Genomic DNA, 20097 nt, shown 5'->3' on the forward strand with positions numbered 1-20097 from the left:
CATCTTGAGGAAGAAGGTGGTATAAATACCCAAAGATGGACAGCAATAGGTTGAAGGTGCAACAGGGGCGTGTCCGCAGAAGGTACAAGAAACAGGAAGTTCAGCGGGCGTCGCCCTATGCAGCCAAAACAGACAAACAGACAGCAAGGAGGGAAGCCAGAGAGACATTCTGGACTGGAGATCAAGTGCGCGCTCTTGCACAGTGGGAGATGGACCACCATGCAAGGACGCCGCCAGGTATGTTACAAATATAAACTGAAATATCACATGGTCATAAGTATTCAGACCCTTAGGTCAGTATTGAGTAGAAGCCCCCTTTTGAGCTAGTACAGCCATGAGTCTTCTTGGGAATGATGCAACAAGTTTTTCACACCTGGATTTGGGGATCCTCTGCCATTCTTCCTTGCAGATCCTTTACAGTTCCGTCAAGTTGGATGGTGAACGTTGGTGGACAGCCATTTTCAGATCTCAACTGGGTTTAGGTCAGGGCTCTGGCTGGGCAAGTCAAGAATGGTCAGAGTTGTTCTGAAGCCACTCCTTTGTTATTTTAGATGTGTGAGTCATTGTCTTGTTAAAAGGTGAACCTCCGGCCAAGTCTGAGGTCTAGAGCACTCTGAAAGAGGTTTTCATCTAGAATATCTTAGTACTTGGCCGCATTCATGTTTCCTTCAATTGCAACCAGTCGTCCTGTCCCTGCAGCTGAAAAACACCCACATAGCATAATGCTGCCACCACCATGTTTCACTGTTGGGATTGTATTGGGCAGATGATGATCAGTGCATGGTTTTCTCCACATGTACCACTTAGAATTATTACCAAAAAGTTGTATCTTTGTCTCATCAGACCAGAGACTCTTATTTCTCATAGTCTGGGAGCCCTTCATGTGTTTTTGAGAAAACTCTATGCGGGCTTTCATAAGTTTTGCACTGAGGAGAGGCTTCCGTCGGGCCACTCTGCCATAAAGGCCCGACTGGTGGAGGGCTGCAGTGATAGTTGACTTTGTGGAACTTTCTCTCATCTCCCTACTGCATCTCTGGAGCTCAGCCACAGTGATCATGAGTTTCTTTTTTACCTCTCTTACAAAGCCTCTTCTCCCACGATTGCTCAGTTTGCCTGGATGGCCAGGTATAGGAAGTCTTCTGGTGGTCCCAAACTTCTTCCATTTAAGGATTATGGAGGCCATTTGGCTCTTAGGAACCTAGAGTAATGCAGAAATTCTTTTGTAACTTGGCCAGATCTGTGCCTTGCCACAATTCTATCTCTGAGCTCCTTGGGCAGTTCCTTTGAGCTCATGATTCTCATTTGTTCTGACATGCACTGTGAGCTGTGAGGTCTTATATAGACAGATGTGTGCCTTTCCAAATCAAGTCCTATCAGTTTAATTAAACACAGCTGGACTCCAATGAAGGAGTAGAACCATCTCAAGGAGGATCACAAGGAAATGGACAGCATGTGACTTTAAATATGAGTGTCTGAGCAAAGGGTCTGAATACTTATGACCATGTGATATTTCAGTTTTTCTTTTTAAATAAATTTGCAAAAATGTCTACATTTCTGTTTTTTTCAGTCGAGATAAGATGCAGAGTGTATTTAAATGAGAAAAAAATGAACTTTTAAGAATTTACCAAATGGCTGCAGTGAAAAATTAAAAGGGGTCTGAATACTTTCCGTACCCACTGTATATTCTTGTACATAAGAGCAGTATTATACTTGTTATATTCTTGTACATAGGGGGCATTATTATAGTAGTTATATTCTTGTACATAGGGGCAGTATTATAGTAGTTATATTCTTGTACATAGGAGAAGTATTATAGTAGTTATATTCTTGTACATAGGAGCAGTATTATAGTAGTTATATTCTTGTATATAGGACCAGTATTATAGTAGTTATATTCTTGTACATAGGGGCAGTATTATAGTAGTAATATTCTTGTACATAGGAGCAGTATTATAGTAGTTATATTCTTGTACATAGGAGCAGTATTATAGTAGTTATATTCTTGTACATAGGAGCAGTATTATAGTAGTTATATTCTTGTACATAGGAACAGTATTATAGTAGTTATATTCTTGTATATAGGAGCAGTATTAGAGTAGTTATATTCTTGTACATAGGGGCAGTATTATAGTAGTTATATTCTCGTACATAGGGGCAGTATTATAGTGGTTTTATTCTTGTACATAGGAGCAGTATTATAGTAGTTATATTCTTGTACATAGGAGCAGTATTATATTAGTTATATTCTTGTATATAGGAGCAGTATTAGAGTAGTTATATTCTTGTACATAGGGGCAGTATTATAGTGGTTTTATTCTTGTACATAGGAGCAGTATTATAGTAGTTATATTCTTGTACATAGGAGCAGTATTATAGTAGTTATATTCTTGTATATAGGAGCAGTATTATAGTAGTTATATTCTTGTATATAGGAGCAGTATTATAGTAGTTATATTCTTGTACATAGGGGCAGTATTATAGTAGTTATATTCTTGTACATAGGGGCAGTATTATAGTAGTCATATTCTTGTACATAGGAGCAGTATTATGGTCGTTATATTCTTGTACATAGGGGCAGTAGTATAGTAGTTATATTCTTGTACATAGGAGCAGTATTATAGTAGTTATATTCTTGTACATAGGGGCAGCATTATAATAGTTATATTCTTGTACATAGGAGCAGTATTATAGTAGTTATATTCTTGCATATAGGAGCAGTATTATAGTAATTATATTCTTGTACATAGGAGAAGTATTATAGTAGTTATATTCTTGTACATAGGAGCTGTATTATAGTAGTTATATTCTTGTACATAGGGGCAGTATTACAGTAGTTATATTCTTGTACATAGGATTATTATAGTAGTTATATTCTTGTATATATGGGTAGTATTATAGTAGTTATATTCTGTTAGTTGCAATATTATAGTAGTTATATTCTTGTACATAGGGGCAGTATTATAGTAGTTATATTCTTGTACATAGGAGCAGTATAATAGTAGTTATATTGCTGTACATAGAAGCAGTATTATAGTAGTTATATTCTTGTATATATGGGCAGTATTATAGTAGTTATATTCTGTTAGTTGCAGTATTATAGTAGTTATATTCTGTTAGTTGCAGTATTATAGTAGTTATATTCTTATACATAGGGGCAGTATTATAGTAGTTATATTCTTGTACATAGGGGCAGTATTACAGTAGTTATATTCTTGTACATAGGATTATTATAGTAGTTATATTCTTGTATATACAGTATGGGTAGTATTATAGTAGTTATATTCTGTTAGTTGCCGTATTCTAATAGTTATATTCTTGTACGTAGGGGCAGTATAATAGTAGTTATATTCCTGTACATAGAAGCAGTATTATAGTAGTTATATTCTTTTATATATGGTTAGTATTATAGTAGTTATATTCTGTTAGTTGCAGTATTATAGTAGTTATATTCTTGTACATAGGGGCAGTATTATAGTAGTTATATTCTTGTACATAGGGGGCAGTATTATAGTAGATATATTCCTGTACATAGGGGGCAGTATTAGAGTAGTTATATTCTTGTACATAGGGGGCAGTACTATTGTAGATATATTCTTGTACATATGGAGCAGTATTATAGTAGTTATATTCTTGTACATAGGGGGCAGTATTATAGTGGTTATATTCTTGTACATATGGTGCAGTATTATAGTAGTTATATTCTTGTACATAGGGGGCAATATTATAGTAGTTATATTCTTGTACATAGGGGGCAGTATTATAGTAGTTATATTCTTGTATATATGGGCAGTATTATAGTAGTTATATTCTGTTAGATGCAGTATTATAGTAGTTATATTCTGTTAGTTGCAGTATTGTAGTAATTATATTCTTGTACATAGGGGCAGTATTAAAGTAGTTATATTCTTGTATATATGGGCAGTATTATAGTAGTTTTATACTGTTAGTTGCAGTATTATAGTAGTTATATTCTTGTACATAGTGGCAGTGTTATAGTAGTTTATTCTTGCATATATGGGCAGTATTATAGTAGTTATATCTGTTAGTTGCATTATTATAGTAGTTATATTCTTGTACATAGGAGCAGTGTTATAGCAGTTATATTCTTGTAAATAGGGGCAGTATTATAGTAGTTATATTCTTGTACATAGGAGCAGTATTATAGTAGTTATATTCTTGTACATAGGAGCAGTATTATAGTAGTTATATTCTTGCATATAGGAGCAGTATTATAGTAATTATATTCTTGTACATAGGAGAAGTATTATAGTAGTTATGTTCTTGTACATAGGAGCTGTATTATAGTAGTTATATTCTTGTACATAGGGGCAGTATTACAGTAGTTATATTCTTGTACATAGGATTATTATAGTAGTTATATTCTTGTATATATGGGTAGTATTATAGTAGTTATATTCTGTTAGTTGCAATATTATAATTGGTATATTCTTGTATATACGGGCAGCATTATAGTAGTTATATTCTGTTAGTTGCAGTATTATAGTAGTTATATTCTTGTACATAGGGGCAGTATTATAGTAGTTATATTCTTGTACATAGGAGCAGTATTATAGTAGTTATATTCTTGTATATAGGAGCAGTATTATAGTAGTTATATTCTTGTACATAGGGGCAGTATAATAGTAGTTATATTCCTGTACATAGAAGCAGTATTATAGCAGTTATATTCTTGTATATATGGGCAGTATTATAGTAGTTATATTCTGTTAGTTGCAGTATTATAGTAGTTATATTCTGTTAGTTGCAGTATTATAGTAGTTATATTCTTATACATAGGGGCAGTATTATAGTAGTTATATTCTTGTACATAGGGGCAGTATTACAGTAGTTATATTCTTGTACATAGGATTATTATAGTAGTTATATTCTTGTATATACAGTATGGGTAGTATTATAGAAGTTATATTCTGTTAGTTGCCGTATTATAATAGTTATATTCTTGTACGTAGGGGCAGTATAATAGTAGTTATATTCCTGTACATAGAAGCAGTATTATAGTAGTTATATTCTTTTATATATGGTCAGTATTATAGTAGTTATATTCTGTTAGTTGCAGTATTATAGTAGTTATATTCTTGTACATAGGGGCAGTATTATAGTAGTTATATTCTTGTACATAGGAGCAGTATTATAGTAGTTATATTCTTGTATATAGGACCAGTATTATAGTAGTTATATTCTTATACATAGGGGCAGTATTATAGTAGTAATATTCTTGTACATAGGAGCAGTATTATAGTAGTTATATTCTTGTACATAGGAGCAGTATTATAGTAGTTATATTCTTGTACATAGGAGCAGTATTATAGTAGTTATATTCTTGTACATAGGAGCAGTATTATAGTAGTTAAATTCTTGTATATAGGAGCAGTATTAGAGTAGTTATATTCTTGTACATAGGGGCAGTATTATAGTAGTTATATTCTTGTACATAGGGGCAGTATTATAGTGGTTTTATTCTTGTACATAGGAGCAGTATTATAGTAGTTATATTCTTTTATATATGGTTAGTATTATAGTAGTTATATTCTGTTAGTTGCAGTATTATAGTAGTTATATTCTTGTACATAGGGGCAGTATTATAGTAGTTATATTCTTGTACATAGGGGGCAGTATTATAGTAGATATATTCCTGTACATAGGGGGCAGTATTAGAGTAGTTATATTCTTGTACATAGGGGCAGTATTATAGTAGTTATATTCTTGTACATAGGGGCAGTATTATAGTGGTTTTATTCTTGTACATAGGAGCAGTATTATAGTAGTTATATTCTCGTACATAGGAGCAGTATTATAGTAGTTATATTCTTGTATATAGGAGCAGTATTAGAGTAGTTATATTCTTGTACATAGGGGCAGTATTATAGTAGTTATATTCTTGTACATAGGGGCAGTATTATAGTGGTTTTATTCTTGTACATAGGAGCAGTATTATAGTAGTTATATTCTCGTACATAGGAGCAGTATTATAGTAGTTATATTCTTGTATATAGGAGCAGTATTAGAGTAGTTATATTCTTGTACATAGGGGCAGTATTATAGTAGTTATATTCTTGTACATAGGGGCAGTATTATAGTGGTTTTATTCTTGTACATAGGAGCAGTATTATAGTAGTTATATTCTTGTACATAGGAGCAGTATTATAGTAGTTATATTCTTGTACATAGGAGCAGTATTATAGTAGTTATATTCTTGTACATAGGAGCAGTATTATAGTAGTTATATTCTCGTACATAGGAGCAGTATTATAGTAGTTATATTCTTGTATATAGGAGCAGTATTAGAGTAGTTATATTCTTGTACATAGGGGCAGTATTATAGTAGTTATATTCTTGTACATAGGGGCAGTATTATAGAGGTTTTATTCTTGTACATAGGAGCAGTATTATAGTAGTTATATTCTCGTACATAGGAGCAGTATTATAGTAGTTATATTCTTGTATATAGGAGCAGTATTAGAGTAGTTATATTCTTGTACATAGGGGCAGTATTATAGTAGTTATATTCTTGTACATAGGGGCAGTATTATAGTGGTTTTATTCTTGTACATAGGAGCAGTATTATAGTAGTTATATTCTCGTACATAGGAGCAGTATTATAGTAGTTATATTCTTGTATATAGGAGCAGTATTAGAGTAGTTATATTCTTGTACATAGGGGCAGTATTATAGTAGTTATATTCTTGTACATAGGGGCAGTATTATAGTGGTTTTATTCTTGTACATAGGAGCAGTATTATAGTAGTTATATTCTTGTACATAGGAGCAGTATTATAGTAGTTATATTCTTGTACATAGGAGCAGTATTATAGTAGTTATATTCTTGTACATAGGAGCAGTATTATAGTAGTTATATTCTCGTACATAGGAGCAGTATTATAGTAGTTATATTCTTGTATATAGGAGCAGTATTAGAGTAGTTATATTCTTGTACATAGGGGCAGTATTATAGTAGTTATATTCTTGTACATAGGGGCAGTATTATAGTGGTTTTATTCTTGTACATAGGAGCAGTATTATAGTAGTTATATTCTCGTACATAGGAGCAGTATTATAGTAGTTATATTCTTGTATATAGGAGCAGTATTAGAGTAGTTATATTCTTGTACATAGGGGCAGTATTATAGTAGTTATATTCTTGTACATAGGGGCAGTATTATAGTGGTTTTATTCTTGTACATAGGAGCAGTATTATAGTAGTTATATTCTTGTACATAGGAGCAGTATTATAGTAGTTATATTCTTGTATATAGGAGCAGTATTATAGTAGTTATATTCTTGTACATAGGGGCAGTATTATAGTAGTTATATTCTTGTACATAGGGGCAATTTTTATTAGTAAAAAACAAACAGTACATATTACAATACAATCCGATCAAAAAAACAAAAGCAAAACCATAATCATTCAACAGAAACAAAAACAATAAAAATCTAATAACATAAAAATATTACAGTAGAATTAGCTCAAGTCCATTGCTCTCGAAATAGGGCGAGAGGAAAAAAAAAAAAAAAATGAAACGATTAACCAACAAAAATTGATTTGTTATTGTATATCAACATTAATCCATGTGTACATTCCTCCATAATGTTTTGTTTTTACCATTTTTCCTGATCTCTAGACATTTTATACACCTCAATTCAGACAGGATCAGGCTCACGGCTGCGGTATGATGGAAGGGTTCACTGCTGATGGAGACGCGGGTTCTCGTATGCCAGTGATAGTATTTTATGACTGTTATTATCAGATCCATGGTCCCCCGGTCAATGTTACTTACAGTAGATGGGACACCATAGATGATATCTGGGTATTTTAGGGTCAGCAATCTTGGGACTTTTAACTTACAAGATATTTCCTCCCATATTTTCCTCCCGCCCCAGCACTCCGTTATAAAATGTGCCATTGTCTCTTCTTGCTGACAGCCCAGGGGACACATTCGATCTGACACACTAAGGTACTTAAGGTTACCCCGAACATATAGTTTTCCATGTAGCGACAGCCAGGCGATGTCAAAAAACTTAGCTGGGAGTCTCGCTGCATTGAGAAACCTCAGACTTTCCAGCAAGGTGGTAGTTGTGCAGTCTCTCAGTGCAGGCTGCACACAAAAGAAAGTCCGGCATATCCTGACATACAGGTCCTTCCTGGTCTTATTCTCAATTTCATACTTCTCTGCTCCCCACTTCTTCAGACACCTGAGACCATATTCCAGATACTGGGGGAGGTGGTCACCTGTCCATCTCCTCCTCTTGAGACTGCCACCTCGCACCCAAGACTCTGCAAAAGGCAATATCCAATCCCTGATACTATTTACCCACAGGGCACTTGAATCCAGGTTACCAAAATTAACTTTCAGAAACATGGAGTCAAAGAAGACCCTTGGATTTAGCATATCCAGCCCACCCTCTCTCCGCTGCAGGTAAGTAATCCCTCTTTTTACTGGGTTCAACCTATTCCCCCACAAGAGTTGGAAGAACAGGCTGAGGAGCCTCGCCGAGAAAGATTCTGGCAAAGGAAAAATGACAGAGACGTACAAGAAGACAGGAACCAAGTAAGTCTTCAACATAGCGACCCTTTCTCTGTAGGTCAGCCTCCAGTTCTTCCATTGCTGAACCTTTGCATTTCCGGTTTCCAATTTCTCTTCCCAATTTAGCTTGCCATTATCATCCCTCCCAAATTTAACCCCTAGGATCTTAATATGGGTGGAGGCTTTGGCAAACTGTGGCAGATCAAAGCCTGGTTCAGAATCCAATGTCCACAGAGCTTGACTCTTTTCAAGATTGACCAGAGACCCAGAGGCCTCCGAGTAGCTTCTGATTGCCGCTGATAACATCCGCACCTCATGAGGATCAGATATCACCAACGTCACATCATCCGCGTAGGCGACAACAGTCAGAGGCAAGCAGTGGGGGACCGGCACCCCCTGAAAGTCACACTCCTGTAGTGACCTCAAAAACGGGTCTATGGCAAAAACATACAGGAGCGGACTGAGCGGGCAGCCCTGTCTCACCCCTGCCTCAACTCCTAAAGTATCACCCTGCCAACCATTAATCAGAGGAAAGCTCACCGCCTCTCTATACAAAGTCTTCAGCCAATCCACGAATTGTCCCGGAACACCGTACTTTGACAAAGTGGCCCACAGATAATCGTGATCAACCCTGTCAAAGGCTTTAGCCTGGTCCAGGCTGACAACATATCTCCCACACCGCAGAACTTTACATCTCTCAAACATCTCCCGTATCGAGATGACTGCTCCAGAGATATTCCGCCCTTTTACTGTGCCAAACTGAGAGCCTGCCAACAGTGCCGGGGACAAACAGACTAACCTAGAAAACAGGATCTTTGCCAGAATCTTCCTGTCTACATTCAAGAGGGCAATCGGCCTTCAGTTCTTGATGTCGCTTGGCTCTTTACCTTTAGACAGGAGAATTAACGAAGACACTATCATGGATGGAGGCATCAGGTGATTTTCTAGACAATTTTTGTAAACATCCACAAGAATTGGAGCCAGGAGGTCTCTGAATTTCTTATAGAATTCTGCTGTTAAACCATCTGGACCTGGTGCCTTCTTCAGATGTAACTTATTAATGGCCTCCTTAACTTCCTGCACCGTTAATTCTGCCGTCAAAGGAGAAAAGTCCAGATCGTTAGTGTCAGGCATTGGAGTTGCCTCCAAGAATTGAGCCATCTTGTCTTTATCCAAAACTTTCCTCTGAAACAAGTCAGTATAATAAGATCTCACAACCCCCAGGATACCCTCCCGAGATTCCAGCAATACGCCCTGGGAGTTGGTGAGACCTGTGACCAATTTATTAGCCACCCTCTCCTGGCAATTCTCAAAGGGATCAGGTGCTCCCAAGGTCCCATAATCCCGCTCAAGAACCAGGGAGGTATACCTGCTGTACTGATACTGCCTTATCTCAGATTTCAGCCGGTCAATCCTCTCTTTGTCATCCCCGCCCGCCGAATAGAGTGACTCCAATTCCTTACGCAGTCTTAGGTACTGGCTGTACTTGTTCCTCCCTTTATTAACTGACAGTCTCTTCAAGAGGGATCTGATATCATCCTTGACGTCCTCCCACCAGTCGTCCATGTTGTCATAGAAATCTACCCTCTGTAAATGACCCTGAAAAAGGAAGTGGACACAACTCCGAACATGCATGTCATCCAGGAGGCTGGAGTTTAGCTTCCACAACCCTCTACCGATGTCAGGACGGTTAGTGGCCCCCAGGCAGAAACACAAGGCAAGGTGATCAGAGAAAGGAACGGTTTTCTCACTGATGGCACTGACAACTTCAGTAGGACTCACAAAAGCCAAATCTATCCTACTACTTCTGTTGGAACATGAGTAAGTAAATTTTGGCGTCCGACCTCTTTGCGTAAAAGCGTCAGTCAGTCCGGTCTGCAAAATTATGTTTTTTAAGACTTTGCCATCCCTGGTCACTGTCCTGCCTGACATACTGTCACCAGATGTCATTATGGCATTAAAGTCACCCGCCATCACCACCAGGAGAGAGGTGAAGAGATATGGCTTCACATTATTGAACAGCTGGATCCTGTCAGTCACTGTCTGAGGCCCATAGATGTTAATAAGCCGGAGCCGTCTACCCTGAACAGTGGCTTCCAGGACCAGACACCTTCCCATAACCACCTCCGTCATTCTATGTAAAGTCACATTATTGGTGTTAAACAGGATAGCGACCCCGGCATAAGGCTCCACAGCCAGTGACCAGAATGACGGACCAGATCTCCATTCCCTCTCAGCCTCTCTCATAAGCCCCAGAGATGTCAATCTTGTTTCCTGTAGGAAAAAGACATCTGCATCAAGGTATCTCAGATGGTCATACACCGCATGTCTCGTCCTCCTCACCTTAATGCTGTTCACATTACTTGATGTAAATTTTAGGGAAAATCCGGCCATAAGAACACAGTATAAGAGGAGCAGAGAAGTAGAACCCGTCATCATAACTCAGAGGTGTTCTGTCCACTACTGGTCTCCATGTCTGACGCTACATTAGAGTCTATAGGTAAGGGTTTCCGCTTTGTAGGCGGAGGGTCCTCTGTTTCCCTCTCACACTCGGCCTCTATTCTTTTCAATTCCTGATCAAAATCTCCATCTGACTCAGATAGAACTTCATATCTGTTAGATACGACCATCACACCAACACCACTGCTGACTTTTTTCTTGGCTTTATGGTCAGCATCATATTGTTCCTCGGGTTTACGGGAGGACGTGTCTTTTTTCCTCCTTTTGGTCTGCTTGCTGTTACTATTATCAGGTAGAGATGGTGATACAGATGTGCAGGCCTCTTGGGGCGGCTGGCCTTGAAGGACAACCTCCATGCTCCCCTGTGCACCCTCTTCACACTGCTGCTCTGGTGTTACATGGTCTGACCCTTGGTGGACCTCTGATCTAGTGAGTATCTCCCCTGACATTAAGGCCTCCTCCTCCTGAGCCTCTGCTCCTACCACCAAATCCTCATCAGGAAAGTCCCTGCAGATGTTATGCCAAGCATCGGGACAGTCCTTGTGATGGTGGCTGATCTTCCCACACAGGTTACACCTTATATTCTGGCAGTCTGCAGCTACATGGCCGACTTCCCCGCACAAACTGCACTTGACCAAAGTACAGGAATTTGCCAGGTGACCCGCTTTGCCACATTTAAAACACTTACGAGGCTGCCCAGGATAGAAGCAAACACCTTTCTCCCGCCCAATGAAGAAGGAGTTGGGTAAGTGGGCAGTGACATTGTTACACTGGCGTAGCTTCACCAGGACCTTCCACCCTCCCGTCCAGATACCATCAACGTCACGATTCTTGGTGAGGTCAGAGACGAGGTCACAATGCCTCCGGAGCCACACCACAATGTCCTGCGGGGGAACAGCCTCATTCCAGAAGATGATATTTACAGTGACTGTATCTGGCCTGGAAATGGGAACAAAGATAAATTTGTTCCATCCATCCGTGTCCCTGAACTTAGGGAAATTAGCCCAGAATCTGTCCAGATCAGGCATGATTTTAAAACTGACATCATATCCCTGTCTGTCTGGAAGATTAATCACTGCCAAGATATTTAATGGCGCAAACCCCATCTGACGACACAGTAGCTCCCTGACCACAAACCTCCTGTCCGGCAGATCCTCCTTGAGACCTCTATGCTTAAATCGCACCACGTTCCTTCTTTTGAAGGCCTGGCCGGTATAGTTGGTGCCAGAGGTGAAGGACGGAGCACCATGGCTCCAGGCATTACTGTGGGGAACCTGTGGGGTCACACTGGGCTGACTAACAGGGGGAGGGTCCGCTGCAGGGGGACCTGTCACCTCTTGTGCATTAGGTATCAAAGGGGGAAAATCACACACATTATTATCAACCACAATATCTTTATGAGGCAATGTGACATCCACCGCAGTCTGCGAGCCCCCTCCAGCCTCAGAGCCCCTGGGTACAGTGGGGTCATCCCCAGCCTGTGCATCAGCATTAGGGCTGTGCTGTGCACCATCAATACACACAGTCATACATGCAATGTCCTGCTCTTGTGTTGAGCATTCTGGGACTTGTGGTGCCTCTACTGGATTCTGAGGTACATGTTGCTGCTCAGGCTCAGATACAGTCTGCTGCTGCTGCAGTATTTGTCCCTCCTGGAAACAGAAACGTGCAGCTTGTAACACAGGTCGTGTCTGCTGCTTCAGGGGTTCATCCTGTACAGTCTCTGACCCTAATCCAGCATCAGAGGTCCTGGACTCCACAACAAAGTCCTGCTTGTGAGAGGTGAACCGCTCCTGGTTTCTGTAGGTCTCTGCCAGGGGCCCTATCCTCTCCAGGATACAGTCTATGTCCCTGACCACATTCGCCAGCTCCACACCCAGTGAGTAAAGTCTCTGGTCACACACAGCATTACTGTCAGGATTAGCAGCCTTCAGTTTATAGATAACATCAATCTCCATTTGCAGCATTTGTCTTTGCTGCTGTAACTCACCCATCTTCTTTACCAGGCCAGGTATCTCCTCTGCCAGCTGCAGCTCGGGTGCACGCGCCGTCTCCATCTGAGGCTTGGACAATGGCTCTGGGTTTTTGAACACAGAGGTCTCCTTTGGTTTTACCACAGATGACTTTATGGTACCACTGCTTGCTCCGGGCTCCACAGCACTCTTACTGCTGCCACTCGCCTGTGCCCTTGTGCGTCCTGAGCGCGCCATGCCGGTCACTGTGTCTTGCTGCTGCAGGTTTTCTTGCAATGTCTGCCTCTCCAGAGATGTCGGTCTCTGCCTGTGTGGAGGAGTGAGCTGCACACCTGAGGCCGGTGATGGGAGCTGCCTCACCTTCTCTGCACCAGGCTGCCTCTGTTTGCTGACTGAAGATTCCTTTGGGGAATTACTTGTTTTTGTAATTTGCTGCATTTCTTTACTTACTGACAGTTTCACTTCAGGTTTCTTTGCTGTAACTGCAGCTGCTGTTCCTTCCATAACTTTACTCACATTCACTCTGCTTTCTTCCTTCTTGGAAACAGTGGAGCTTTGGCTTGTTGCTTTGCATTGCTTAACGATGACTCTGGGACTTGTATTCCCATTAGAAGAAGCCTGGGAGTTATCTCCCAGTGTAGGCCAGGAAGCCTGGGCCTTGCTTGGGGAGCTTCCCCGCCCAGGGTGGCCCCTCCCCGGGCTTGCTCCAGACATCAGGAGAGCTACTCAGACACGTCCTCACAGCTAGGAGGCAGTATTATAGTAGTTATATTCTTGTACATAGGAGCAGTATTATGGTCGTTATATTCTTGTACATAGGGGCAGTAGTATAGTAGTTATATTCTTGTACATAGGGGGCAATATTATAGTAGTTATATTCTTGTACATAGGAGCAGTATTATGGTCGTTATATTCTTGTACATAGGGGCAGTAGTATAGTAGTTATATTCTTGTACATAGGGGGCAATATTATAGTAGTTATATTCTTGTACATAGGGGGCAGTATTATAGTAGTTATATTCTTGTACATAGGGGGCAGAATTATGGTAATTATATTCTTGTACATAGGGGCAGTATAATAGTAGTTATATTCCTGTACATAGAAGCAGTATTACAGTAGTTATATTCTTGTATATATGGGCAGTATTATAGTAGTTATATTCTGTTAGATGCAGTATTATAGTAGTTATATTCTGTTAGTTGCAGTATTGTAGTAGTTATATTCTTGTACATAGGGGCAGTATTAAAGTAGTTATATTCTTGTATATATGGGCAGTATTATAGCAGTTTTATTCTGTTAGTTGCAATATTGTAGTAGTTATATTCTTGTACATAGTGGCAGTGTTATAGTAGTTATATTCTTGCATATATGGGCAGTATTATAGTAGTTATATCTGTTAGTTGCATTATTATAGTAGTTATATTCTTGTACATAGGAGCAGTATTATAGCAGTTATATTCTTGTAAATAGGGGGCAGTATTATAGTAGTTATATTCTTGTACATAGGAGCAGTATTATAGTAGTTATATTCTTGTACATAGGAGCAATATTATAGTAGTTATATTCTTGAACATAGGAGCAGTGTTATAGTAGTTATATTCTTGTATATAGGGGCAGTATTATAGTAGTTATATTCTTGTACATAGGGGGCAGTATTATAGTAGTTATATTCTTGTACATCGGTGCAGTATTATAGTAGTTATATTCTTGTACATAGGGGCAGTATTATAGTAGCTATATTCTTGCACATAGGAGCAGTATTATAGTAGTTATATTCTTGTACATAGGGGGCAGTATTATAGTAGTTATATTCTTATACATAGGGGCGGTATTATAGTAGTTATATTCTTGTACATAGGAGCAGTATTATAGTTGTTATATTTATGCACATAGGAGCAGTATTATAGTAGTTATATTCTTGTACATAGGGGGCAGTATTATAGTAGTTATATTCTTGAATATAGGAGCAGTATTATAGTAGTTATATTCTTGTACATAGGGGCAGTATTATAGTAGTTATATTCTTGCACATAGGAACAGTATTATAGTAGTTATATTCTTGTACATAGGGGCAGTATTATAGTAGTTATATTTATGCACATAGGAGGAGTATTATAGTAATTATATTCTTGTACGTAGGGGGCAGTATTATAGTAGTTATATTCTTGTACATAGGAGCAGTATTATAGTAGTTATATTCTTGTACATAGGGGCAGTATTATAGTAGTTATATTCTTGCACATAGGAGCAGTATTATAGTAGTTATATTCTTGCACATAGGAGCAGTATTATAGTAGTTATATTCTTGTACATAGGGGGCAGTATTATAGTAGTTATATTCTTGTACATAGGGGGTAGTATTATAGTAGTTATATTCTTGTACATAGGGGGCAGTATTATAGTAGTTATATTCTTGCACATAGGGAGCAGTATTATAGTAGTTATATTCTTGTACATAGGAGAGGTATTATAGTAATTAAATTCTTGTACATAGTGGCCAGTATTATAGTAGTTATATTCTTGTACATAGGGGCAGTATTATAGTAGTTATATTCTTGCACATAGGAGCAGTATTATAGTAGTTATATTCTTGTACATAGGAGCAGTATTATAGTAGTTATATTCTTGTATATAGGAGCAATATTATTGTAGTTATATTCTTGTACATAGGGGCAGTTTTATAGTAGTTATATTCTTGCACATAGGAGCAGTATTATAGTAGTTATATTCTTGTACATAGGGGGCAGTATTATAGTAGTTATATTCTTATACATAGGGGCGGTATTATAGTAGTTATATTCTTGTACATAGGAGCAGTATTATAGTAGTTATATTTATGCACATAGGAGCAGTATTATAGTAGTTATATTCTTGTACATAGGGGGCAGTATTATAGTAGTTATATTCTTGTATATAGGAGCAGTATTATAGTAGTTATATTCTTGTACATAGGGGCAGTATTATAGTAGTTATATTCTTGCACATAGGAACAGTATTATAGTAGTTATATTCTTGTACATAGGGGCAGTATTATAGTAGTTATATTTATGCACATAGGAGGAGTATTATAGTAATTATATTCTTGTACGTAGGGGGCAGTATTATAGTAGTTATATTCTTGTACATAGGAGCAGTATTATAGTAGTTATATTCTTGTACATAGGGGCAGTATTATAGTAGTTATATTCTTGCACATAGGAGCAGTATTATAGTAGTTATATTCTTGCACATAGGAGCAGTATTATAGTAGTTATATTCTTGTACATAGGGGGCAGTATTATTGTAGTTATATTCTTGTACATAGGGGGTAGTATTATAGTAGTTATATTCTTGTACATAGGGGGCAGTATTATAGTAGTTATATTCTTGCACATAGGGAGCAGTATTATAGTAGTTATATTCTTGTACATAGGAGAGGTATTATAGTAATTAAATTCTTGTACATAGTGGCCAGTATTATAGTAGTTATATTCTTGTACATAGGGGCAGTATTATAGTAGTTATATTCTTGCACATAGGAGCAGTATTATAGTAGTTATATTCTTGTACATAGGAGCAGTATTATAGTAGTTATATTCATTTACAAAGGGGGCAGTATTATAGTAGTTATATTCTTGTGCATAGGGGGCAGTACTATTGTAGTTATATTCTTGAACATACGGGCAGTACTAAAGTAGTTGTATTCTTGTATATAGGAGGCAGTATTATAGTAGTTACAGTGGGTACGTAAAGTATTCAGACCCCTTTACATTTTTCACTCTTTGTTTCATTGCAGCCATTTGTTAATTTCTAAAAAGTTCTTTTTTTTTTCTCATTAAAGTACACTCTGCACCCATATTGACTGAAAAAAAATAGAAATGTAGAAATTGTTGCAAATTTATTAAAAAATATAAACTGAAACATCATAGGGTCATCAGTATTCAGACCCTTAACTCAGTATTGAGTAGAAGCACCCTTTTGAGCTAGTACAGCCATGAGTCTTCTTGGGAATGATGCAACAAGTTTTTCAAACCTGGATTTGGGGATCCTCTGCCATTCTTCCTTGCAGATCCTTTACAGTTCCGTCAAGTTGGATGGTGAACGTTGGTGGACAGCCATTTTCAGATCTCAACTGGGTTTAGGTCAGGGCTCTGGCTGGGCAAGTCAAGAATGATCAGAGTTGTTCTGAAGCCACTCCTTTGTTATTTTAGCTGTGTGAGTCATTGTCTTGTTAAAAGGTGAACCTCCGTCCAAGTCTGAGGTCTAGAGCACTCTGAAAGAGGTTTTCATCTAGAATATCTTAGTACTTGGCCGCATTCATGTTTCCTTCAATTGCAACCAGTCGTCCTGTCCCTGCAGCTGAAAAACACCCACATAGCATAATGCTGCCACCACCGTGTTTCACTGTTGGGATTGTATTGGGCAGATGATGATCAGTGCCTGGTTTTCTCCACACGTACCACTTAGAATTATTACCAAAAAGTTGTATCTTTGCCTCATCAGACCAGAGAATCTTATTTCTCATAGTCTGGGAGCCCTTCATGTGTTTTTGAGAAAACTCTATGCGGGCTTTCATAAGTTTTGCACTGAGGAGAGGCTTCCGTCGGGCCACTCTGCCATAAAGGCCCGACTGGTGGAGGGCTGCAGTGATAGTTGATTTTGTGGAACTTTCTCTCATCTCCCTACTGCATCTCTGGAGCTCAGCCACAGTGATCATGAGTTTCTTTTTTACCTCTCTTACAAAGCCTCTTCTCCCACGATTGCTCAGTTTGGCTGGATGGCCAGGTATAGGAAGACTTCTGGTGGTCCCAAACTTCTTCCATTTAAGGATTATGGAGGCCATTTGGCTCTTAGGAACCTAGAGTAATGCAGAAATTCTTTTGTAACTTGGCCAGATCTGTGCCTTGCCACAATTCTATCTCTGAGCTCCTTGGGCAGTTCCTTTGAGCTCATGATTCTCATTTGTTCTGACATGCACTGTGAGCTGTGAGGTCTTATATAGACAGGTGTGTGCCTTTCCAAAGGGTCTGAATACTTATGACCATGTGATATTTCAGTTCTTCTTTTTAAATAAATTTGCAAAAATGTCTACATTTCTGTTTTTTTTTCAGTCGAGATAAGATGCAGAGTGTATTTAAATGAGAAAAAAATGAACTTTTAAGAATTTACCAAATGGCTGCAGTGAAAAATTAAAAGGGGTCTGAATACTTTCCGTACCCACTGTATATTCTTGTACATAAGAGCAGGATTATACTTGTTATATTCTTGTACATAGGGGGCAGTATTATAGTAGTTATATTCTTGTACATAGGGGCAGTATTATAGTAGTTATATTCTTGTACATAGGAGCAGTATTATAATAGTTATATTCTTGTATATAGGAGCAGTATTATAGTAGTTATATTCTTATACATATGAGCAGTATTATAGTAGTTATATTCTTGTATATAGGAGCAGTATTAGAGTAGTTATATTCTTGTACATAGGTGCAGTATTATAGTAGTTATATTCTTGTACATAGGGGCACTATTATAGTGGTTTTATTCTTGTACATAGGAGCAGTATTATAGTAGTTATATTCTTGTACATAGGAGCAGTATTATAGTAGTTATATTCTTGTACATAGGAGCAGTATTATAGTAGTTATATTCTAGTATATAGGAGCATTATTATAGTAGTTATATTCTTGTACATAGGGGCAGTATTATAGTAGTTATATTCTTGTACATAGGAGCAGTATTATAGTAGTTATATTCTTGTATATAGGAGCAGTATTATAGTAGTTATATTCTTGTTCATAGGGGCAGTATTATAGTAGTTATATTCTTGTACATAGGGGCAGTATTATAGTAGTCATATTCTTGTACATAGGAGCAGTATTATAGTAGTTATATTCTTGTACATAGGGGCAGCAGTATAGTAGTTATATTCTTGTACATAGGAGCAGTATTATAGTAGTTATATTCTTGTACATAGGGGCAGTATTATAGTAGTTATATTCTTGTACATAGGAGCAGTATTATAGTAGTTATATTCTTGTATATAGGAGCAGTATTATAGTAGTTATATTCTTGTACATAGGAGAAGTATTATAGTAGTTATATTCTTGTACATAGGGGCTGTATTATAGTAGTTATATTCTTGTACATAGGGGCAGTATTACAGTAGTTATTTTCTTGTACATAGGATTATTATAGTAGTTATATTCTTGTATATATGGGTAGTATTATAGTAGTTATATTCTGTTAGTTGCAGTATTATAATAGTTATATTCTTGTATATATGGGCAGTATTATAGTAGTTATATTCTGTTCGTTGCAGTATTATAGTAGTTATATTCTTGTACATAGGGGCAGTATTATAGTAGTTATATTCTTGTACATAGGGGCAGTATAATAGTAGTTATATTCCTGTACATAGAAGCAGTATTATAGTAGTTATATTCTTGTATATATGGGCAGTATTATAGTAGTTATATTCTTGTACATAGGAGCAATATTATAGTAGTTATATTCTTGAACATAGGAGCAGTATTATAGTAGTTATATTCTTGTATATAGGGGCAGTATTATAGTAGTTATATTCTTGTACATAGGGGGCAGTATTATAGTAGTTATATTCTTGTACATAGGGGCAGTATTATAGTAGTTATATTCTTGCACATAGGAGCAGTATTATAGTAGTTATATTCTTGTACATAGGGGGCAGTATTATAGTAGTTATATTCTTATACATAGGGGCGGTATTATAGTAGTTATATTCTTGTACATAGGAGCAGTATTATAGTAGTTATATTTATGCACATAGGAGCAGTTTTATAGTAGTTATATTCTTGTACATAGGGGGCAGTATTATAGTAGTTATATTCTTGTATATAGGAGCAGTATTATAGTAGTTATATTCTTGTACATAGGGGCAGTATTATAGTAGTTATATTCTTGCACATAGGAACAGTATTATAGTAGTTATATTCTTGTACATAGGGGCAATATTATAGTAGTTATATTTATTCACATAGGAGGAGTATTATAGTAATTATATTCTTGTACGTAGGGGGCAGTATTATAGTAGTTATATTCTTGTACATAGGAGCAGTATTATAGTAGTTATATTCTTGTACATAGGGGCAGTATTATAGTAG

General features: G+C 37.5%; 2 protein-coding genes across 2 annotated transcripts in view; both read right to left on the reverse strand.

Moving 5' to 3' along the window:
• The window catches only part of LOC141210089 (catenin alpha-2-like), a 592305-nt gene that overhangs the window by 294731 nt on the left and 277477 nt on the right, over nt 1–20097 (reverse strand). The gene's annotated exons all lie outside the window — the stretch shown is intronic.
• Nucleotides 10598–13480, reverse strand: LOC141167356 (uncharacterized). The gene has a single exon (XM_073654773.1). It carries the CDS (start codon nt 13478–13480, stop codon nt 10979–10981), a length of 2502 nt encoding a protein of 833 aa, XP_073510874.1. The 3' UTR covers nt 10598–10978.

The sequence above is a fragment of the Phyllobates terribilis genome, unplaced genomic scaffold (assembly GCF_046119375.1).
Source record: "Phyllobates terribilis strain yellow unplaced genomic scaffold, ASM4611937v1 Scaffold_1__5_contigs__length_1240528914, whole genome shotgun sequence".
Classification (NCBI taxonomy): domain Eukaryota; kingdom Metazoa; phylum Chordata; class Amphibia; order Anura; family Dendrobatidae; genus Phyllobates; species Phyllobates terribilis.

Coding starts and splice junctions, on each gene's coding strand:
- LOC141167356 (XM_073654773.1), bottom strand. CDS start 13,480: ATGGAAGGAACAGCAGCTGCAGTTACAGCAAAGAAACCTGAAGTGAAA.